Genomic DNA, 25,065 nt, shown 5'->3' on the forward strand with positions numbered 1-25,065 from the left:
TGTTTTAGTTTTCTCATCTACATGCTGGTTATAACATGACAGGTCTGTAGTGCATCATTTATGTCCATAACGATGGTTGATAAAGAGAAGCATCATTTACATCTAAAACCAGAGTTCGCATAACGCAGTAAACCCACAGCTGAGCAACAGGTCCCAGGTGAGGTTGATGTGTGTGCACACAGAGCATGCGCTTCTTTTGGCTCCTCAGTGAATGATGAGGTAAATATTCACAGCACTGACGTAGGCCCGGTACCTGCTGCTGACATGGACTGACTGAAGCTCAGAAAGCACCTTCAATCAGGCGGTGTTCTATCCACAAAGAGACTTTGATTTGCATGCAGGTGCTCCAGGTGTATAGTCTGCATATTTGCATGATGCAGCCAAATAGCCTATGAAATGTTGACTCAACATCATTCTACTGGTCATTTAGCCTATAAAAGTGATTAGTCATTAGAATATGTAAACACAGGAAAGTACTTTAGTAAACCTCATCATCTATGATACTGCTTTGAACATTATCACGGAGGCCTCATCCTTTTATACATTTGTATTGATTCCTGAATGAATAAATCATTTTAAAATATTAAGTCTTTAAAACATTTAAGAAAAAATGTATGAATATCCTTGTATCCTGTGTCAGCATAGTTAGATTTTGATTAGGCCTATATATTGTATGCTTTTATTTCACAAATTTGCTAATCATTCAAGTGTGTGTGGTGTTTAATCAGAGACTGTCAATTTTGGACAGGGAAGCACTGCAAAAAAGTGCATGTTCTATTTTGTTAATGTGATAGATTCAGACTTATTCTATTCTATTCTATTCTATTCTATTCTATTCTATTCTATTCTATTTTGTTCTATTTCATTGACAAGCTACAGTGGGCTAGTTTGCAATTGTAAAAGGACAATCAACGTATCCACTGACAAACAGCACCGACATACCTTCGTGCAGACCCACATGTGACGGACAAGCCTCCAGCCAATAGGAAACGCGTTTGGTCCAACAGGTTATCTGCTGAACCCCGGAATTTAAGCCAATAGGAAGAGAGGGAAGGCGGGACACAGTGGCGGTACGGGCTGCAGTTTATGTTTTTGCGTGAAGCGATACACGTTTGGTTGAGCTTTGAATGAGGGGCCATCATCCCGGCGGCTCGGAGGTGAAAAATACAGTTTAAAGTCTCTCCGGGTGAATTTAAAATGAACAAGCAGGCTTTTCTGACAGCTACCTGAGAGACCGTTTAGCGTTCAGCGTCCTTTCCACCTCTTTGTTGGGTAAGTGTGTTTTAAACAGTGATTTTGTAAGCGACAAAACATGCAAACAGACCTGTTTATTTGTCTGTGACACAAAGTAGCAAGCTTGCTAGCGGATTTTTTTTCGTACTCCTTTTTTTATTTTTTATTTTTTTGGAGGCGAGGGGAGGAGAAGATAGAGAGGAGAGAGGGGGGCTATTAGCCAATTCGAGACAAAAGAAACCTGACTATTTTCACTGTATATGTACAGCAAAGCGACTGACATCCACCAGTGAAATCAAATCGGGTTTTTTTGTGCTTTGTCAAAGTGTACATCCACTGGCTGTTGTCTGAATCGCCGCTAGTAGCGTCAACATTAGCTTGTTCTTCAAACCGTGCTGTGTACGGTTGCGGAGAAGAAGTAGTAACCCAAAACAGACAGTCTCTCTCTCTCTCTCACACACACACACACTCTCTCTCTCGCTCACTCACTCACTCACACTCACACACACACACATACACACATAAGGACGAGACGTTTCAAGACAAAATAACGTTGCTTATTTTGTCCACAAGGCCCTGATAACCGTGGCCAGCATTTCGAGTAGAGACATATGCAGTGCAGCCGTATCAGCACGTTTTGTGCTTTTTGTTCCTTTAACATTAAGACTTTGTGTACAACGTGAAAAGCCTACACAGCACACGTTTCATTGTTCTCGGAGTTTATTCTGGGTATCAACCTTTAGCAAGAGGGATCACCACAATCCTAAATTGACCTGCTTATTTATGCGACTGAACAATCACTTTCAAGGAGCCCACTTTGAGGTATTGACCAACCTGCAGTATATTGTACTGGTACGTTATTGTTTTCCAGCCCCTGTCTCTAATGCTGGAATCCAAACCTCCCCCTTGATGGATAGCATGCTTAAATATTTGGACAAATCAAGCGATTGGAGGTACCAAGACTGTAGTTAATTTTTTCAATAATGGTATGACTTGTTCTGAATGCCATACACACTCCTACACTAAGCAGTCCAAGGGTTAAGCCTGTGAAATTAATTCTTAGAAGGAGCTTGGACTTTCAGAGTAACATGCCGAGAACAGTTTATCCCTTCCTCTCTGGCAGCAGAGTTGAGAAAACTGCACCGCCGGGCGGTTGTATCTGTATTTATTTTAGTCTCATTGATCAAGAATATGCTGCACTCATCTACACACACTTTTTGTTTTGACAGGACTGGGTCCAGGGGAAACGGATATGTTTTCAAATGAGATTTTATTAATGCAATTTGAGTATTCTCTGTAGGTCCATCTGGGATTTTTCCCCCCTCTATCTCAGTGTTTATGTTTTCTCATCAGGCTGGGAAATTGCTCTTGGCGATAAAATGAGAGCTATAATTTAAGATAAGGTTACACATGCTCATGTCAACGCCCACAACAATCTGTTAGGTGTGTGTTTGTCGTGGCCATTGAATTCCACCTTTCATTCATTGTTCTCCCCACTGTTTCCAGTAAGATGCTATGAATTAAAAAATTAATTTACTTGCCAAAATAGGTGATCGGGATGATAATAATAAACCCATTTGAGCTAGGTAAGATCTGGGAAATATGTGTGTGAAAGGGGCAGCAAGTTTAATCTGACAAAGCTTGCTCCCAACAAGGGTTTAACACGGCCCGATGCTGCTCAGCTTTTATGAAAGGGTTAACGCTGGTTTCGATAATAGGATAGGAAGGATTAGCATATGATCAGTATAAGTATTGACATGGATTTGCCAACTCAGACATAAATTCCTCTCATCTCAGTGGAAAAGTTGCTTGAAGTAGTCTTCAGTTCGGTTTGAGAGGTTGACCTGGATCATGCAGACCCTAAAGTAAAATCAATAATCATCATCATCAAATATAAAAGGTTAATAAGTACATGACTTGTGATCCAACAGTCTAAATACTGAAATGCTGGTTGAATATAGGCCTATATGATATGACATGTTGCCTCAAGTGAAAGTTTATATATATTTTTATATGCTTCCTCTAACTATCACTAAAGATTTCAGAAATGCACAAAAAAACAGAGCTCTATCCATTCATCACTGGTTAGTAATTGTGACTTTCAAACCGCTTAGTGCTGTGACTGCCAGTGTGCCTGAGTGACGTTCTGTAATAGCCTATATGTGGTGGGAGAGTTAACAGCAGGGGGCTGAGATCAATATGATAGTCATAGCTCTGGGCACAAAAAACTGTTCACGAATCTGGATGTGTGGGAATAATCAGTCTTGTAATTTCAGAGGAAAATGTTATATTTTACTGTATGTGTTCACAGGTCTTGATGTGAGCTGTCTCTTTTCTCCCCTCTCTTGTTTAGGTTTCTCTGGATGTGCTCCTCTACCACTCTCTACGTTTTGGGCTATTCTCCATATGATTTTTCCCAGGACTCCTCAAGACCAATGCCGTAGTCCTGACTAGACATTACTCACAAATACATATAGAGTTCAGTCATACAGCCCAACACCTCTTAACCCCCCCTCCCCCCTCCTCTTTCTCTTTACATCAGATTAAGAGGGGCGTCAAAACACACTTAGTTCCAAGGAAACACAAATATACACGCTGCCATGTCTTCCATCCTTCCCTTTACTCCCCCAGTAGTGAAACGTCTCCTGGGATGGAAGAAAACACCAGCAGGGAGTGGAGGAGCAGGAGGAGGAATAGGAGGAGTAGGGGAGCAGAATGGAGGAGGGCAGGAGGAGAAATGGTGTGAAAAGGCTGTAAAGAGCCTGGTTAAGAAGTTGAAGAAGACAGGGCAGCTGGATGAGCTTGAGAAAGCAATCAGTACGCAGAACAGCAAGACAAAGTGTGTCACCATACCCAGGTGAGATGAGGACGCACCCACACATACACACACATACACACACACACACACACACACACACACACACACACACACACACACACACACACACACACACATCCTGTATTTGTCTGTCTTCTATATACTTGCACACACAAACATACACACACACACACACACACACACACACACACACACACACACACACACACACACACACACACACACACACACACGGCCACAGGGAATAGCAATGTGTGCCAACATAAATAGGTAAAACATCCACATGCTGCTGGACATAACCCATAAACACAGACACGCGCATTCACTTTAACAAGTTAGATAGCATGTTTTATTACACATAGAAACTCAATTATTTTTTTATTGTTCAGTCTATAAAATGTGTGTAAATCACTAAATCAATCATTAAAATCAAACCCAGCACTAACACAAACACTTGGAGTTGTGCTCACATTCACACAAACACATCCGCAGCCCCTTTGCACTGGTACACCACAATACCACCAATACAGATCAGCACGACGAGTTGTGTCAACACACATGAAAGTAAGAAGGAGGGCGACGGGCACCCACAGGAGCACAGAAAGAAAAGTATCAGTTGTGCAAGAGAGTGCCTACTTCCTCATTCTGCTGTGCCGTAGCAGAAGTGAAACCTGATTGGAGGAAACAGATACCCAACACATGATGCTAACCAAACTTTTTCTTGCTTTTTTGTCTCGACTTCCGTTGTCAGAATTCCTAATTATATGCAGAAAACCCCACTGTGCATGGTCTTATGCACTAACAAAATACTGAACTGCTTTTCATCCCTTTACACTGATCAGACAGGTTGACGTAGTTTGTTAGAAAGTGAAGTGAGGAGGAAGTGAATCAAAATAAATCAAATAATGTGAGAGCATAATTTTAGGTACTCAGTTTTGGTGTTGACTGTATAGTTTTTGCAAATACTTTGACATACAAATTTAAAAAAATATATCTTATGGGGTAATAAACATCCTCTACTTCACGGCAAAACGCAAAGTATACCCCTTACCTAATGCTTGTTTGTCTAACCACACATTTTGCACACATTTGTGTAACTACTGACAACAGCATGACTAATGAATAATTGTTTAGATCATAAATCAGCCTTGGCCAGTCATCTTAATGAAGCACTTGGTGTTCTGAAGATCTATTGATGCTTGTCTATCTGGAGATAAAGTCTACAAAGAATAGGAACGCTTTCATTTCTTAGACAGTTATATGGTAGAAAAAAAGGAATGGAGACAAAGTAAGGTGAAAGGCTGTTGATGACTAGCATATCATGTATCAACTGCTATATGATGAAGATTAAAGAGGTTGTGCGCTATAAGTTAAAGGCCTAGGACAAAGCAATAGAAAGAAGATGCAATGAAGCATTGAATGAATAGTTCTTAATAAAAGCACTGTGAGTCTTGATGTATTTATATGATAAGAAGTAATTTCAGGTAAAGACTGTCTTCCTTTCACCTCAAAGTCCTTGAAAAGGTGCTTGAAAAGTAGCAAAGCAGAATATATACATACAGTGGAAGAATATATACATACAGTATATCTGTACATTGCTCGAAAAGAAGAACCTCTTGACCTCAAAATACATGAGATTTTCTTCTTTCTTGCAGCAGAAAAGCCAAACTTGAAACTTAGGAAAAATACATTTAGTTTGAGGTAAGTTAGTTTACTTCTGAAGTATTCATTTTGTTGAAAGCCAAAACTGCTAATTACTGTTAATACTGAGCTGAACGGCACAGGCCACGTGTCTCGCAGTATAGATTTCTCCCGTGTCGCATGATTAGGTACACGAGCCAAGTCACCAGACCAGGTGAAACCTTATCATGATGAAAAAAAGTGGCAAAGTCAGGGGAGCCCCATGAGAAGCATGTGATTAACGTCAATCAATCCATTGTGGATCAGCAGAAAGGGGAGATAACTAGGCTGCCCTGTGAAGATTTTATGAGCTTCCCTTCTTGAATTTTCTATGTAAGCTACCTCCTCTTCTCTCTCTCTCTCTTTCGCTCTCTCTCTCTCTCCCTGTCTGTGTCTCTCTTTTAGTTTCCTTTAATTATAGAATATCAATAACATAATTCATCCTCGCTGAGAAACGGCCTGTTCTTATGGCTCACTTATGCTGGCAGCAAATCAGCTCACTGGGAGCTGATGGGAATGTAGCGGCTTGGTCAAGGACACTCCAGCAGGGCAGCTGTTTTAGTAGTGTTGAATCAATGATCTTTCACAGAAGGATGCTCTTTCTAATCACCACAACAGTGCGCTCCCTCAGTAGAAAGACAGAAACAAACATAGGAAGATTAACATTTACATTTACACACCTGGTGTTATAATGCAACACCAGTCCCATCATTTACCTGCTCATACGGCATTGCATTGAACCTATTTTTTGCACACAGGCTTTGTGAATCAGGCGAGAAGCCGGCAAAGTGTCTGGAAACACATAAGAAATAACTATGGAGGGGTCAGCTAAGGTGATAACATACTGCCTGTGTTTATTTTTAGCCCTATCTGACAGTGATGTTTCGGGTGGGCGGATGCTTTCTCAGTAATGCACTCTGTTTGGATCGCCATCTCAGGTCAGACAGATGTAATCACATTGCAGTCTTAATGCACACCGTGTGGATTTCCACCACACATCGACACGCTACGTAATAAGCCCTTAACAGTTATGGAGTGAAGGCAGTGAGGGCATCATCACTCGCTCCGGTCACAACAGTTCAGTGGGACAGCTCAACTCACAGTGGAGAATTATTAGCTCTGAAGCTCTCTAAATTAAGAATGAGGCAGCAAGCATCCAGGAAATATGTTTCCAAGATGACATTTGTATTGTAGCACATACAGTATACACACACATTTCACTGTATGCTGAACAGTATATCATGAAGATAAAAAGGCCAGAAGTAAAGCTTTGTGGAAGGGTCAGGGCTCTTTCTGTGTCTTCAGCTTGAGGAATGTGGGTTAGATAGTTCCTGAAGTGGTGCTGATAAGGTGATGGTGGTTCTTGTTTGCTTGAACACTGCTGCGGTCTTCAGTCTAGGGAGTAGATTTTTTTTTTTTAATGTCAGGATTTCAGGGTTTTGACTTAACTGAGCTGAATGTCACAGTGAGATACATGCTTTTTTCCCCTCTCCAACATGAAAAGTTGGAAATGGCTTTTGACATGGAATTAATGTGTTTTATAGGGGAGTGCGGTTGTCCAGAATACCACATTTTTTCACACACAGTAATGGTGGCTCGGTTGAAACAGTTTCATGGTATGGCCGACCCCACCGCGGGATCAAAAAGGTCCGCCTGTACTTCTTGACAGCACAAGCAGATATAGCATTCCTGCCGTTTGATGCACGGCTCACTTCCCTTTGAACACACAGAAGCAAGGTTGATAAAGAAAAAAAGATACAGAGCTTTTTTTTCTTTTTCTTTTTTTTGGGTGGGGGGTGGTGAAGGTTGTCAGAAGGGTGTCTTGGGGGATTGTCAGTAGATAGCAGGTGTGGAGCTTTGTAGATGTCTGTTTGAGCAGAGGTAGGAAATGTGACAGAGGAAGAGTGCAGATGCTCAGCTGTGTCTATAGATAGCGAGCACGGGTGGCTTTTCAAGTGGTGACGGAAATCTGGAAGACCTCAGAAAGAGATAAAGACTTCATGTTTTCAATACAGTATACATTGTTTGTTTTACTGCATACAAATGATTGCTGGTTCCTTTTTTTTGGTCTAATGCGTTTTAAGTTTGCATCGTTTACTAATGTTTCTCCTCTCTGATAATTGGACCACTTGAACTAAAGATTGTAGCCATTTAGCTTTCTCCCAGGGTGACTCGTAGACGAGGATCAAAAGTCTCGGTCAGGGCACCGCAGGGATTGTAGGGGTGACCTTTTTAAGTGAGAAAGGAAGAAGGCAAGACATTAGCAGTGTCTGGAGATAGTATACATGGGGCTCGTAGTAGTAGAACTCTTAGAGTAGGCTGATAAGTGTCGAGATAGCAGGTCTCGTACGGACAGGTCTGGCAATTACTGTGCTCTGATAACACTGCAGAATCTGGTCTCTTCTCAGAAAAATTACCAGAACATTATAGCAGAGGGTAGCTACAGTGGGGATGTGTGTGTTGCAGTTTTCCTCACTCATTCACACACTGTACACATATACATATGTGTTGTATCTGTTTTTTTCAGTGGTCACGTCTGAATTTCTTTTATTTCCTCATTCATACATCATGGTTTTGCACATGCATATATTTCCTGTGTGACTTAGGAAGTGTGATTCCTGTGTGTTGCTATACATCGCATGTCTCATGTCTTAAAAACAATATGCACAAATTGTGAATCACATGTATGTGTCCTTTTAGATATTATGCGCAATCAGGTGTTGCAGGAGATTATTTAACCTTTAAGGCCCCCATAAAAACCCAAGTAAAATGATCAAGCACATATCTTTCTCAGTATTAAATGATTGGTGTGCTACCAGAATAAAAATCACATGTTCTAGCTAAATATAAATTGATCAAACTCATTTGAAGAATAATTAATAATAACCTGCTAGAATCCCTTTCTGGGATTCATCTTGGCAAAAATTGGGTTAAAAGTTTGAACAGACTGCAAAAAAATTAAAGCCTATCTAACCTTCTGCCTCACTTGATTGCACCACATCACTCTGTAATATCTGGATTTGTCACATGATCACCTGTCATCCAGTTGGTCTCTCTTATTAAAGAGTGTAGAGAGGGGATCTTTTCATTTCCTCCCTTCATGCCAATAAGAGACCAACTGTATATGTTTGTGATTACATCCTTATGTTTGAACGAAACACCTCAAGTTTACCATCTGTTCGCTTTTATTTTTATCCTTTTTTGCACTTGTCCTGTGTGTATGTGTGTTTGTGTGCGCATGTCGTGTGTGTGTGTGTGCGTGCGTGTGTGTCTGTATTTGTGTGTCTGTAGCAATTGCTCAGATCTATGGGGTCTAGGCTCAGGCCACATGATAGAGCAGTGGGACTCTGCAGGCATGTACGGATACCCTGACCACAGCAGGTGAATACACTCGCATGGACACAAACACACAGAGTAAACAATTACTTGCTTAATTGCTGAAAAGGTTTTGCAGTAGAAATGGTAATGTTTACATGTTGCTTTAATGCTCATCTATCTTTCTCTAATCACACAGAAGTATACAGTATCTCTTCACAGCAGCACTACTGTTTATTTATTAAGATCATCAGAAGACTTTAAGACTGTATAATTTAATTTGCATAAAGAATCCAGCCTCATCAATGACAGTAGTATAACCATGTATAATATAATGCAGGCAATAAGGGAATAAGTAGGCTATATTTCAATAAAAATGTGTATATAATAAGTGAATTCAGCAGTTAGGAGTTGCAATAGGGATAATCTATTATATTAATTACATAGTGAGTGATGTTCACAATCTGTACTATTAGATTAAATTGTCGTATTGATTACTCCTCATATGCACCACAGAGATGCTTTGTCATTGTCTTTTATAAGGATTTGTTGTTGTTTTTTCTTTAAAATGAGGTTAGTCAATTATAGGGTTCATTTAAAAAAAGGAACAGACAAAGATGGATGTGTTTTTGATTTTGCAATTTATTAGTTTCAAAGCACTTTTTTCAGAAATGATCTGACTGTGCAATAGCCCTTTCCAACTGTGCTGATTAGTCTCATAAAACAAGGTTTAGCCATAAAAAAACCCATCAGTGCCCCGCGCCCCATTGGTTGGTGAGTTGGTGGCCTTTCTTATTTCCTCCTTTTTTTTTTTTTTTTTTTTTGTTTTTTTACACCAAACCAGAAACTAAAGCACAAACACCTATTAGGTTGATAGCCTCCTGTCACCACGACTTGAGCATAACGCTGAACTGTTAGCCATCCTCTCACTCAACCCTCTCAGGTCACTGGACGGGCGTCTTCAGGTGTCCCACCGTAAAGGCCTGCCCCATGTCATCTACTGTCGCCTGTGGAGATGGCCTGACCTTCACAGCCACCATGAGTTGAGGGCCATTGAAACCTGCCAGTACGCCTTCAACCTAAAGAAGGATGAAGTGTGTGTCAATCCTTACCATTACCAGAGGGTGGAGACGCCAGGTAATGGTCCTTGAGAATTGTGTGTATATGTCTTTGAAATTGTTTTTAGTATTAGTATTGCTAGATTTGAACAATGTCCAAAATCCAAGAGATCATGGGAACTGCAATTTATAGGCAAGGCAAGGCAGCTTTATTTATATAGCGCATTTCATACGCAACATGCTTTACATAAAACAAACATTAAACATTTAGAGGTAGTTTATTATTACTTGTAGTTTCTCCAGTTTGTATAATGGAGTAACCAGTCTAGATGTGTTTATTTGTCTGTGTTTTGTGTATGTAGACCTGCTTAGAAAAAAACCCATTAACTATTTACTATATTTGCCTTTGTTGGTGACACTTCTTTGTCTCTCCAGTTCTGCCTCCGGTGTTGGTGCCACGCCACACAGAGATTCTGACGGAGCTTCCACCTCTAGATGACTTTACAAACTCCATTCCTGAGAACACAAATTTCCCTGCTGGCATAGATCCTCCTAATAACTATATACCAGGTCTGTATGCAGGACGGGAAATGTGACTTTATATAGTTTTTTTTAAATCCATATCATACATACATAGCATACATTCATGCAACATGCATTGGATGTAAAACAATCCAACTAGACTTATTTTTATATAAAAAGTTGATAATTAAAGGTAAGAGCTTACTGACTTCCACAGGATGACTGCTTACTATTTTTTTATTACTGTAGTATTGAGTACACATGCTTACCAGCCAGGTGGTCGGTTTCCGTCGTGCATGTGGTCGCACACATGTAACCGCACACTGACTTTCCACTGCACATGAACATTTCAGTTCTCTTTCATGATGTGCAGCAGTGTATTGTTTGAAATGTATTCTAACTGCTTTTTTGGGGGACTGTATTTGTTTTACAGAGACTCCTCCACCCGGTTACATCAGTGAAGATGGAGAGACCAGTGACCAACAGATGAATCAAAGTATGGAATCAGGTAGATTAGTTTAGTGTTGTGTTAGTGTGCATGCTGCTGCTTATCTCACTGGTTGAGAAAAGAGGCAGTGAAAGGGTCTGGGTTGATCAGTTTCAACTGTAGTTCTTACATTCATACTGAAAACCACACTTGTGGATTTTTTTGTGCTGACAAGCAAATTTCACTACAGCGTTAAACATAGACACTATACATAGTTCTGTATAATATTTATAGTAGCGGTCAACAGCACAGTTAATCTGTACATTGAGTATACCGTTAAAAATGGTGTATAAGTTAAATGGTGTATAAGACCGCAGTCTATTTTGGGGGGTGTCATGCTGGTAAAAACACTTTTCTATTAAAGACTGATTTATTTGAATGCACCTGTAGTTATTAATTAATAAACACATATGTTTATGCTCCAAAACTCTCTCAATTTACTTTATTACACCTGAAACAGTGTGTCGGATTAATGATTGATGGTCCGGTAATGATTTGCTTAAATGAACAGAACTGGTATATTAACTCAGGCCGGGTTCAGGTTAGGCTAGGAGTTTCAATTAAACCTTTTAAAAGAACACAGTAACTTTACATATTTAATGCAGTGTGTATCAGTGTGCTTACTCATGTCCCAAAAACTCTTCATCAGAGCTGTTGCTATGTGCAAATAGACTTCTGCACCCAGGTTACACTTTTGCACATTGCGCTTCAGCATCAGTTTGATCTGTAAATACAACACACAATCATTTTTCCGTACAATTTGCAGCATTAACGGGTCATCAATAGTTTATCTATTTTAATAAGCTGAGCATCGCCTGCTTGACACCGCTGTTTTATAGGATGTTATAGTTCATAAGTGTGGACGCTCACATCATTATGTTTAAAGTTATACTTATTGTTTTAGTTATCATTCTTAGTGTGGACGGCCCTTTACATACCTATAATCATATGCAGATCCAACTTCTCTCTGTATTTTACTGGTGAATAGGACACACCTCACATTTAAATGAAAAAATATTGCGTTAAAGGTGCGTCTTATACACTGGTTTTATGGTAATACAGAGTATAACAAAGTGTACTGTGTAACGTCTATCTCTCATTAGTATTGTATGTGATTTTCTCACAGGCTCACCAGCAGAACTTTCACCGAACAGCTTGTCACCAGTCAGTCACGGGCTTGGTGAGATTTCTTGTTTTAATTATATTGGAATTTACTATACAGGTTAGGAAGTTCAAAAAATGTGATTATTTGTGGAGCTAGTTGTTTGGTCCAAATGCTTGGACTTTATAATCATGTTGTAATAGTATTAAGTAGTGTTGAGTTTTGTTTTAGGTGACATTATAATTTTTCTTACTAAGAAAACTTAACTAAAAATCTTAAAATTCAGTCCAGAAATTAAAATGTGTAAAAGTTACTGAAAAAATAAAATGGTGTGTGGAAACAATGATTTCAAAAGAACATGTAGAGAGTTTTCTATGTGTATTTATTTATTTTTTTCAGACCTTCAACCGGTTACCTACAGTGAACCAGCTTTCTGGTGCTCTATAGCTTACTACGAGCTAAACCAGCGAGTCGGAGAGACGTTCCATGCCTCACAGCCATCTCTGACCGTCGATGGATTCACTGACCCCTCCAACTCTGAACGCTTTTGTCTAGGGCTTCTCAGCAATGTTAACAGGAACGCAACTGTTGAAATGACAAGGAGACATATAGGTACACACACTCTCCTTTTCAGTATTAGTTTTTCTCTGATTCTTTACACTGACGGGTTTGAGCATAGCTAACAGCGTCTTTACAGAGGAGGAAACTTGTAAAGGTTAAGGAAGTTTTGGAGATCATTAAAGATCAAGGTTCTGAAATGTCAAACCGGTGAAAAGTACAGTAGTTTTGACATCAGCAACTTTTGAAGATTTAAATTTATCATGGACATACTGCTGAAAAAACGATCTAAATAATATTTAGAAAAGGATTTTGCCACAAAATTGGTGGTTGTAAATGCATCACCTGTATAATTTTCATTCATACAACTCTACCAACATGCCTTTCTCACGTTTTATGGCTTTTGTCCCTCAATCTTCAAATTTCTCCCGTGTCACACTCTGCAGGTCGCGGTGTGAGGTTGTATTACATCGGAGGGGAGGTGTTCGCCGAGTGCCTCAGTGACAGTGCCATTTTTGTCCAGAGTCCCAACTGCAACCAGCGTTATGGCTGGCACCCTGCCACAGTCTGCAAAATACCACCAGGTTTACAAACATGAATTCCATTTTTTCGGCTTGAGATGAATGCCATACAACTGATAGATAAAAGCAAATGCAGTATAATACATGAAGGTTATAATCTTCAGTTTTTAGTAAATCTGTTTAGGGAGCTTTTTATAATAGTTAGCCTGTCCTAATTCATATAAATAGGATGGACAAAATATTAGAAATACCTCTCAGTATAACCTACTGCAGTTTATCAGCACCACAAACTACAGTCTCCAAAGTGGCCTTAAAATAAATGAATACCTCTCTAAAACCCATTGAATAAAAACTGAACATTATAACCTTTGTGAAGGTAGGACTTGTTGCAGTTCTGTTGTATTATACTAGATTAGTTATATCTAGGTGTGCGTCATAATAAACTGACAAGTTAGTGTTTTTGTACCGTTGACTTATTTTTTAGCCTTCTCCTTTTTAAATTGAGCGTCTCATATTTCACATGTGTCGGCTGGCTTTTATATTCTTAAAAAGAAGCAGGTCGAACTCCTTGTAAAATTTTTATGTGGTAGCTTGAACAAGAATCAATACCACCAAACAACAACTCTCTAACAGCTAGTGTACAATGATTTACCGTGATGATGAAAATAGTCCTGACTGAATGGTGAAACATGACTTGGCTTCACCTGATATTGATAAAATAAAGCCTGAAGAAGAGCATTATTGCCCTCCACAATGTGACAGTTTTTTTTTCTCGGGCTCTCACCCACACACACTGACTCATCTGTACCCATGTGACTTTGAACATTTCATTCCTGGCCAAATGAGCAGTGTGAACAGTATTATTACTGAGACGCAGATTTCGTACAGAAAGGAAATTCAAGGATCTCGTAGACATTCAGGGGTCTGACTTGTCAGCCGTGTGGAGGATAATCACCGACATACAACACACCCACACCTCAAGATTCAAAGTGCCTCCGCTGGTGCTTTTAAGCTGCCTTCACAGAAAATGGCAAAGTAAAATATGCCAGTTGGGTTTTTACAATAATTGGATATTTTTGACAACCCTCCAACACATTCATAAAATACTAATGGATAGAGTGATAAAGACCCTCAGATAAATATACAGTGCCACAGAATGCAAAAAAACCCCAACAACAATGGGCTCCCTTTTTTCTCTTTCTTTTTAGGTTGTAATCTGAAGATTTTTAACAACCAGGAGTTTGCAGCACTGCTGGCCCAGTCAGTCAATCAGGGGTTTGAGGCAGTCTACCAGCTGACCAGGATGTGCACCATCAGAATGAGCTTTGTCAAGGGCTGGGGAGCGGAGTACAGGTGTGTCCATCCCTTAGCACATCATTCTGTTTTTTTACTAGCATGCATGATGAATGAGTGGCTGTAAGTGAAGTGCTCTGTCAGTGATTTATCCTCAGATTTTGAATCATTTGAAAGGATGAAACATTACATGATCCAAATCCTGACATCATTTCATTTAGCAAATAGGATTTCTGTTTAGGGAGGATGTGATTCTTTTTTTTCTCTTGCCTCACCCACTTTGTAATCAAAACAGGTGGATCTTACATAAAAAAATCTAGGGAGTGACTATGTAAACAAGTTTTTGAAAGGGAATAGTTTTTTTTTTTTGGTGAGCTTGTGCATGCTCCCATCTGCACTGCATGTGTATAATCTCTATTGTATTCCCCTTTTGTTGTAAAATGTCAGAGATTACAGGGCATTTGTCTGTATCTCTCTGTCTCTCTGGCCATCCAACCATCCATCCAGCAAACATCTGTTCTGCTCCTGGCTCCGCTTTGTGTTTAACCCTCCCAGGAGCCAGACAGCAGTGTTTGTGGGGGTGTTTTGGCTCGTCCTCATTGGGCAGGGTTAAGCCCCCATGTAGCCTGTGCGGTTAACAATCAGTGTCCCCGCTGTCTGTAGAGCCCAGGCCAAACTTGGCTGGACCACAGAGAAGTAAGCTGTGTTTGATCATCTGGTTAAAACCAGGCAATGGAAGCACCCATTTGTATTTATTTATTTAATAAAAGTGCTCTACCATTACTCACATATTTTACAATCCTTGATTAATGCAATCTTTGAAAAACCTTTTTTATGCTAATTTGAAGTAGGGGAGATCCCTATCTCGAAATGTTACTGGAGCTTTAACTAACATTATAATAAATATAGGCCCATAACATATAATGTGCTAAGTGTGTCCTCACTGACATGCTGTATTTTATCTGTACAGACGTCAGACAGTAACCAGCACCCCTTGTTGGATTGAGCTGCATCTCAACGGCCCCCTCCAGTGGTTGGATAAGGTGCTGACCCAGATGGGTTCACCCTCAGTACGCTGCTCCAGTATGTCCTAAACGGGGCTCTGCTGCTGCCGACGCTAAGTCAAACTGACATTTCACAATGTTTGACCAGTGTGTCCTAAAGGATAATACCATGCAGTCTTAAACTGATGTACTAACGTCATTATAAAAAACAAACAAAAAACAAACAAAAAAAAAAAAAAAAAAGGATTACACAATGGACCTGAAAGAAGAGAGGACGTCACTGATGGACAGTAGAGGAACGTTAACAGTGATGTCACCCTTTTGGCTCTGTTGGATCAATGTCAGGTTGACATTCCAATAATCATGGACCTAATGATTAAAATCACCCTGCAATATCAATATCAACGACAAGAGAGTGATGTCATAATGGACCAGACTACATTGATGCTTTTGGTATTTTGACTGTGGCTCTGATCCAGGAACACAGCAGGACAGAGGTCAGCAACACAACAGCAGCTGTTCCGGGGATCGAGCATGTGACCTTCTAGTTACAGGACAGTTTCTCCAACCACTAATCCACACCTCGCCTCCTCACTACCTACTTACCACAGCACAAGCTTGATTCAGTGTCAAGATTTTTTTTGTTTTGTTTACACAAAGTTGACCAACAGCAGAACTGCTATTACAGGCTCATGTTCAACCAAAGTCAACTTCATGCCTGAATATGAGTTTCGTAATGTTTCCTGGTTTCAGTGACCAAACTTTGCTAATTCAGTTTTTTTTAAATCTGAGATTTCACTTTTCATGCTTTCCTCCTGATCAGTGCTGCGCTGTCATGATCTGATAACGCTGGACTGCACAGTTTTCAGCTCCAAGAGGGGTGACATGTTAACTTCTTTAATTAATGATACATACCCCATGTTCACATGTACACACATATACTGTATCACAGACACAATGATGCACTTCATTCACCACTTAACTTGCTATTTTAGCATCCTTGTTTTTGACATAACAGAAAAAAAATTCCTGAGTGTGATTTTAAATGTTTCAACCATGAGTCTGCAGTGGGGCAGATGTTTGATTGTGGATCAGAGCTGAAATTAAGAAGTGTGTCTTCTACTCTTCTATGAGAAGGTTTTATTTTGAAAGTATGGTCAATGGCTAACCAGCACAGAAGATAACTGGAATGAGTAAGCTAAGCAATCCTCAGAGCAAGAGCATACGACATGTCGCTGTACTTCTTTACCTCCTGCACACTCTTTCTCTCTCTCTCTCGCTCTCATGTTCTCTGCATTAACCTTTTGCCATTACGTCATCTCATGAATGAAGGGGACTCATGTAGGACTTGGAGATCTGCAGGGCTCTGTATAAATGCAAGAGTCTAAGCTGGAATGTCGCCCCCTGCTGTGTAACAGACAAATATAAACACCCACCACTCATGTGTCACTGATATAGACATTCCACAAATCTCTTAATGATATGCTTGGACTAACGCACGGTTTCCTCCCCCCTTATTGATATTGTATTGATAGGAACAGCCCTGCAGTGTCTGACTTTTAAAAATGGCCTCTATACTGTACTTGCACTGTCCCCAAATTATGCACCCTTGTTAATGCTACAAGAAAGTTGCCTTTTGATGTAAAGTACAGCAAGATATGCTTTCAAATGTACAGATAGGAATGTTTAAAAAAAAAGCCCAATGGAAGTGAAGTAAAAAAAGAAATCTTCCATATCTTTAGTATATTCACTATAAAGATTTTTGTCGTTACATTATCCAAATTGGCTTGTTAAAGAGCGTCTGCAGTATTTGGTTGATTTTAATTGGACTCTTTGCCCTGATAAAAAAAGCCAGCTGGTACCTAAATCCATATTTTAGACTCCAAGTCTTTTCAACTCCAAGTATTAAAGCTTTAAGTATTAAACAAGCTAGTTAAACTGCACAGTTATTTTCTTTACACATTCTTTTAGCTACATTTTTTGTATTTTCATGTATTTTTTTATATATAAATCTATTTAAAATCTTCAATGCTTTCTTCCTTTTTATTAGAACTCAATATCTTTTTTAAAAATATGCCCTCTGTTTGAAATGATTGCTGTAGCATAGGATGTAAAATTTTCACTGATAGTCAATGTGGCAGGTGAATTTTTGGAATCTATCTCATATTATAGCCATCTGAAAAGGTAGTTTCTTTAAATGTTATTAATTCATTTCGAAGCTCTAAGGATGTGACCCAAATTATGATGGTGCTGTCCCAAAGACTGAATGCATGCACGTCTTGTACAATGCAGATCATTTGTGTCAGAAACCTAATAGCGCCAGCTTACAGTTATTGAATTTTATGACTTAATATTGAAAGTTGCTTCAGTCCTCTGGGGATGTGGTTAGTTGCATGGCTCTACAAATCAAGATATGTCTTTTTGAGATATTAGGATTTAATCCAGCCATTGGGCGATGCAGTATAACGTTTTATTATCACAGCAGTCGACAAATTTGAATTTTGTCTTTCTTAAGCAACATAGGACATTCCAGTACACAATGTTAAAAACTGCCTCCAATTTCAGCTTTGCGGCTGTTTGATTCTCACGACTGTTCGGTTCTTACAGTGTTAATTTACAGTGAGTGTGTTTACATGCACACAGAATAGTATATTCTAGTCAAGGCCTCTTTAGTGTAAGATTGTTGCTCATGTGTATCCCAGCATTAAACACGTAAGCAGAATGTTCTGGATATATCATGATAAATGGGATTGTAAGTGGGACATGTAAATATATGTAAATGGGACTAGGTGTGTACTCATACTGTCACATTCCAGATATCTTGTTTCACTTTCTCCAAACTGTGACCAAAACATGACACGGGTCTCTAAAACTTGATGTTGGTGTATATAAACACTAAACACACTCGCATGTGGAGATGACACCTGCTCCTACAGGGCAATGTATTTTGACATTTGGACCAAGTTGAATGATGGACAGTTTTCAAAATCTCAAAAGTAAAAACTAGTCCTGCAGGACAAACCGATCCACACAAACTATTTTCTTCATGCAACTAGAATTCACCTCGGTCAAATTTGATTGTACTCGTATCCAACAACAGGGATGTTTATTTCCCTGTATGTGTATCTATCTGTCCTATCTATCTGTCTTTTTCCTAGTCTGTCTTTTTTTTTTTTTTTTTTTTTTTTTTACTTATAGGAAAAAGTTGACTGGAGTTTTCAATGCCAAGGTTAGACATACTAAAATGTCATGTTTCCTTAACGGTTGGTGTACCAGTAATAACCTACATGTTTGTTCTATGCAGTGACATTCATTATTTTGACTGAATACTCTTTTCCTCATTTAAAAAAAATACATAGTTTTTTTTCCTGATGGTTAGACTTAGAGTTTTATGCACATTTCCAGGGTCCAGCAAAAGCCTTTGTATCTGATTTTTTTTTCTTTTTAAACCAACTAGCTTCTCTCCCTTCCTGAAAAGTCTGTTTTTCGATTGGAAGATGAGGCCAGGCTCCATCTACACATTCTAAGGGTCCACAGTGCTATTTACAAATCACAAATTGTTTTTTCTTTTCTTTTGTGATGGACTATTGTGTATTCCCAAATGAGCCTCTTTCTGGTGGATTTCTAAGAAATCGGCTTTTTGGAGAAAGTGAAGTTTCTGTCCCTAGTGATGTTATTGTAGTTGTGCTTTCATTTTACCATACATGCTGTTTCTTTTCCTTGCTATCCACAGATCATATTCCATTAGACAACAAGCTGTTAGGATTTCTGTCTTCTTCAAACACTGATGATGACTTTCATAGGCTTTCCAACTATTCTGCATATACAGACAACTTCTTACAGTGTACACTAATAAAGCTGTTTTAATTCAACTGGAATAGATGTTGTTGGTGTCTAAATCTGAAATCACTCTTACCATCATCAACAGGAGGACAGTACTAGCTTGCAAGTGTTGGTAAAGGTGCCACATAGCTTTCCCACTTTGAGCGATGCAAAGCTGTTTTTACAGGTCTGTAATAGCATTCTGTTTTCTTGACACACAAGCTGTCAATTCAGCATGTGTAGTCAAAGACACTCATTACAAGATAGCAGAACTTGTTTATCAGACATTTACAATAGAAGCACTTTTACAAATTTGGATATAGTTTCTTATTTGTCACAAATCTGCCTTGACAGAACTAGCTGTGAATAAAGATTTCTCTTTTAATTTATCTGACATCTTCGTATGGAAATAGTTTCATTTACTCTCATTTTATCATGGTGACATATGCTTCATAGTTTCATACTATTACAATAGTAAAGGTGAATCGTATTTGTCAATCACTGATCTTGTTTTAAATGTACCAATAATACACCGACAGTGGGCGGGGTTTAATTAGGGGGCCGCCCACCTGTACGTAAGAACGTGAAGGTAATTTTCGCGGTCATTTTGAGCTGACATTTGGCGTGAAGCTAGCTGCAGGACTTTCTAGCATGAACGTGACTGGTACCTCCCCTTTGGAAGCAGTAACAAGAAATTATTTTAAGTTTGTTTCCTGTCTTCGGACTAAGTTTATCCATAAAACTTGAAGGGCAACACACCCACACTGGTTTGGGCCAGCTGCTGTACCCTAACTTCAGGTAAACCCAAAACAACCCAACTGCTTGTCGTAACTTTTACCTTACATAAACACCACATTCGTACAGTTAAGGTCAATTAATTTCTATATAGTCCACAGCAGTTACTTAATCAAAATTACACTTAAAGCTTTTAAAAGGTTACATGTAACTCGTTCCATTATTTCCACCATGGGACCCTTTTCATTATTTTTGAGTTAGTGAAGTAGCTTATCTGCATTTGCAATTATATGTGTCTGCCTTGCTACCTATACCTATTGAGTTAGCAGTGTAATTTAGAAATTATTACAAAGACATTTCATACCAAAAAAAGTCATACATAAAACAGAATAGGATATGTGACTACAGGAAAATTTGCAGTAAGGCAAGGCAAGGCAGTTTTATTTATATAGCGCATTTCATATACACAATGGCAACTCATTGTGCTTTACATAAAACAGAAAAACATGCAATTTGAGATACATTACACACACACACACACACTAATAATAAAACAAAGTACAGAAAAATAGAAAGAGAAATAAAATGCTAGAATATAAAATGTCCATTAAAAGGACATAGAGTGCAAATGAAAGATTAAAAAGTGCTTTAAAAGAGCTCAATCATAAGCACAGGAGAAAAGACGTGTTTTTAACCTGGATTTAAAAATATTCACAGTTCACAGTATTTGCACTAGTATTGCTGGATGTAATTCAGTTGAATTGCCAGTAGAGGGAGGTAGACGCACATGTATAAAACACCGGCTATGTGTTAATTAAATTGGATTAATTTAGACCGTGTTCACACTCCTAAATTGTCTATAGGGTCATTAATATGTGTATGTGTTCATTTAGAAGTGTGTTTTGGGTATATGGATATGGATATGCTTTGACAATTAGACTAGTCATTTCCAACTTATGTTATATAACATGAAATTTGTCTTGTTTGTTTGACACTGTAATATGTTTAATTTTGTCAGATCCATCTATTTGTTACATTTTTTTCAAGAGATGGATATATCTTTTTACATCAAAGACTTTCAGTTCTTTAATGAGACTGTCACCCTCAATCAAAGTTTCATTCATAAGGGTTTCCTTTTTTGTTGTTGTTGTTGTTTTGAGGAAAAACAAGCTAATTCAGATAAACAACAAGGGTAATCCAGTCTTGATCCTACCTCAGAGGCTCACCATTATACTTCCATTTCTACACACACACACACACACACACAGATTTTGGATTCGGTCCTGAAACAGTAATTGATAAATAACAAATAAATAAAATGTTCTGCCTCTGAATTATTTAGATTTTTTTACTGTCAGCGAGATAAACACAAACCCTTTTTGTGCACAGTGCAGTAGGCTACTTAGTGAAATGACGGCCTTACAGTTAAACATCCCACACACATTAAAACACATTACAAACCTTTGCAGTTAAAAGGTTTGGTGGACTAGACTGAAGAGACTGTACGATTGTTGTTCATTCACTCTATCAGTGACGATACACATGAATTGATATCATTATCATGTCAATAATGCACCAAATTTACCAAATGGCTGGTTTTCATTTGCTGGATTGCAGGATGTGTTTATGTGTTATTGTGTCTCAGCTGTCCGGACATGCTCGTGCGTCAATGAGCATCATTTTTAGGAGCTTTACATTTGCGTCTGTGTTAGTGCCCATGCATTGCCGCGTATGTGCAAAGTGTGGTTTGCCTGCCTGAGTGAGTCCGTTTCCTAAGTGATCTGCTTGCGCTCCATTACCAGAGCATCATTAAACTGCTGTTGTTGATGCTCGCCCTCCTTCCTTATGGTTTGGCCTTGGATCTCATCCTTTCCCCCCGAGCCCTATTACAGCACAGAGCAGTAAGCATTTCCCAAACAAATTAATACCATATCCTGAGTGTACGTAAACTTTCTGGAAGTGTAATATAGACTGGTAATGGTGGCAGTCATTTTTATCTGTTGCGGTTGCAGAACGGATTTCGGTTTATGTTTATGTTTCTGGATGGTTTATAGACGCCAGCACGTTAATTCCTGTGACCGTGGCGTCTACTTTATGGGCTGGATATCGACTGGATGTGCTGTAACCGTATTGTCTGCTGCAGCGGCTGCAAATACAAATGCAATATATATATGTATATATATTTCAAATATCTATGAAGGTAATTCAGTTTAGTAAATTATACCGAGCAGCATTGCAAAAGTGAGCCTGCAGTGTATGTATGGATTATGAGGTTGGTTGGGTCAGGAAAGTGATAGCAGGCTCAGTGTAATTATGGTCTAGCTATTACAGAAATTACATTTCCAAAAAATAGATTCTTAGGATTGCTGTTGTTTACAATATTTTTGAGTATTTGCACATTCAAACACGCTATTTTGCACATACATATATATTTATTAATTAGGCATCAATTCTTCACCTAATTGCTGTCTATTATCCCAGCTATCCATTTTCTATATCTATCTTTATTTCTGTGTATCTAATGGAAAAATCCTACCTGTGACACACACTTCACTCTGTCTGTATGCAGTCTTCGTTTCCTTGTGACATAGCAACACAGGTCCTGACATATGACCTGATGGCTGATCTCAGACTGTCATCCATCATTAATATGACTTAATTTCTGATGTTGTTATTGTGCTGTCTGAAGTCCTGGGCTAAAGTTCCTCCCAGGGTTCCTTACATTTCACCTACCTTACCCCTTAATTCTAAACTTTATGCAACCTGATGTGTGTGTGTGTGTGTGTGTGTGTGTGTGTGTGTGTGTGTGTGTGTGTGTGTGTGTGTGTGTGTACTCTTCTCTGGTGAGTTCCCTTCCTTGATAGGGTTAAGTGGGTCGTGTCTAGAGGACAGGAGATGTGTATGGAGAAACCCTTTTTTACATCTTGGCTGTAGGTCTTAGAGAGGCACTGTGTGTGTGTGTGTGGGAGCCATAGGACCTGAAGAGGGGTAATCATGTATAAGTTATGTCAACTAATTAAGACTGGGCCCTAACCTATGGCTGACCCTGAGGAAATAACAATGCACCTTCTAAAAGCCTTTGTACCTGTGTACCTGTGGCCTCTTGGCCACACTAGAGTGTTGGATGTCCTGTGTGTGTGTGTGTGTGTGTGTGTGTGTGTGTGTGTGTGTGTGTGTGTGTGTGTGTGTGTGTGTGTGTGTGTTCTGACTGGCTGGTAGTGCAGGGCTACCGTGATCTGGTAACTGGAGCACAAGGAGAGAAGAAACGAGAGAGCAAAGAGAAAAGGACAGTGAGAGAGTGAAGGAGAAAAGAGAAGGGGTGAAAGAAAGAAAGTACCTCTTCAGTGAAAGAAAGTAAGAGAGAGGCAGAAGCCAGGCCCATGTAATTAGGTCTAAATGAGTTTTCCACTTACTCAGTGGGTCGTGGCGATACAGTGCTCAGACAAAGATAGACTGGAGGTCAGGGAGTCATGGAGTCAGGGAGACGGAGCATGCTGTGGTCATATGAAGAGAGGAGGTGCAGGAACTGATGCTGACCTCCTCTGGTCAAGGTTTTTCAGAAGGGCTGCTCACTTACAGTGTTATTACTTTTTTAACTTAACAGCTACACAAAGAACAATTTTGTACAGCTACCTCACCATTTTATGTGGCACTGCATTGGAGAAAAGCCTCCTGCAGTTCTCTGTTCTGCACACATACAGAGGTGATTTCATTTATTGTACCATATTAGACATTTTCTCAGATCTGTGCATGCTGTCATGTTGTCACCTTTTTATTTGACATTTGCACTAATGTTTGACCAGAACATATAAACCTGATCTGTAATAATCAGTTTGAATTCAAAATTCAAAATCATAAAAGTGCAGCAGACCTTGTACTTTGATATATGTCTGGCTTTTATGCTACAGAGAGCTGCATGCATTAGATGACCAAATGTATGTGGACACATAAATAAAGTATTCAGACACAGTTTTTTTTTTGCCATGCATTCACACACTCACACACTCACATACTCATACACTGATGGCAGTGAGCTACCCTGCAAACTGCTGGCCTGACCATCAGGAGCAATGTGGGATTCGGTATCTTGCCCAAGGACACTTGGACATGAGGACAGGAAGAGTGAGGGATTAAGCTACTATTCCTGTGATTAGTGTTGACCTGCTTTATGTCTTGAACCACAGCCGCCTCAGTGTGATTGTTGAACCTCTCATTCCAAAACCATGGGCTTTAATATGTTGCTATCAAAGCCTCCAGTCTTCTGGGAAGGCTTTTCACAAGCTTTTGGACCCTGGCAGAAGGGATTTAGTCCCAGTCACAGCAGCTGTTGTAAAGTCTGGCACTGATATCGGGTTATGAGGCCAGATCCAGAGTCCAGAAAGTGTTTGATGGAGTTGTGATCAAGCTCTTTGCAGGCCTATGAAGTTCTTGAACACCAAACTCCAATTATATAAATCTCTTGTAGGGTTTTCCTTCCCCTGAGTGCAGTCATTTCAGTATTCCCACACTGGGACTAAAGTCAATGACCAATTTTCCTAGTTTCATACAGGCTTTTAGTATGAACACACGGGAAGAAAGGCATAGGTCCTAGCTGCTATAAGAGCAGTTGTGTGTATCTATGTGTATGTGATCTGATAATTATACTTATAATATGGATAATTGTTGCATTGCTCATGAGGTTCATCTCACAGGAGCAAGGAACATAGAGTGCTGACATTACTGCTGGGTTACATCTATACATTTAGTGTAATTTCACTGTGACACTAATTATCTCAAGCCAAATAATTTTTTTAACTGAAAAATAGTAAGAAAATACCAAGAAAAGAACCAACAAAATGCCTGTCTTTGTTAGACAGAATATTGACTTTAGTGGATAAAACCTTCTTAGTGCTGATT

General features: G+C 39.3%; 1 protein-coding gene across 2 annotated transcripts; it reads left to right on the forward strand.

The window, feature by feature from the left end:
• The first annotated feature begins 1,127 nt into the window (after window positions 1–1,127).
• smad2 (SMAD family member 2) lies at window positions 1,128–17,540 on the forward strand. Of its 2 annotated transcripts, none has more exons than XM_053339705.1 (11): window positions 1,128–1,272; window positions 3,587–4,090; window positions 9,044–9,133; window positions 10,011–10,204; window positions 10,561–10,695; window positions 11,081–11,155; window positions 12,261–12,314; window positions 12,636–12,848; window positions 13,241–13,378; window positions 14,524–14,668; window positions 15,579–17,540. In XM_053339705.1, exons 2-11 carry the CDS (start codon window positions 3,834–3,836, stop codon window positions 15,700–15,702), a joined length of 1,425 nt encoding a protein of 474 aa, XP_053195680.1. In that variant the 5' UTR covers window positions 1,128–1,272; window positions 3,587–3,833; the 3' UTR covers window positions 15,703–17,540. The 2 variants fall into 2 exon arrangements, with proteins under 2 accessions (XP_053195680.1, XP_053195681.1); XM_053339706.1 differs by having other exon boundaries at window positions 11,081–11,143.
• The last annotated feature ends 7,525 nt before the right edge of the window (window positions 17,541–25,065 follow it).

This window comes from Scomber japonicus, chromosome 19 (genome assembly GCF_027409825.1).
Source record: "Scomber japonicus isolate fScoJap1 chromosome 19, fScoJap1.pri, whole genome shotgun sequence".
Classification (NCBI taxonomy): domain Eukaryota; kingdom Metazoa; phylum Chordata; class Actinopteri; order Scombriformes; family Scombridae; genus Scomber; species Scomber japonicus.

Coding starts and splice junctions, on each gene's coding strand:
- smad2 (XM_053339705.1), top strand. CDS start 3,834: ATGTCTTCCATCCTTCCCTTTACTCCCCCAGTAGTGAAACGTCTCCTG. Junction 10,696..11,080: donor TCCTAATAACTATATACCAG/GTCTGTATGCAG, acceptor TTTGTTTTACAG/AGACTCCTCCACCCGGTTAC. Junction 13,379..14,523: donor AGTCTGCAAAATACCACCAG/GTTTACAAACAT, acceptor CTTTCTTTTTAG/GTTGTAATCTGAAGATTTTT.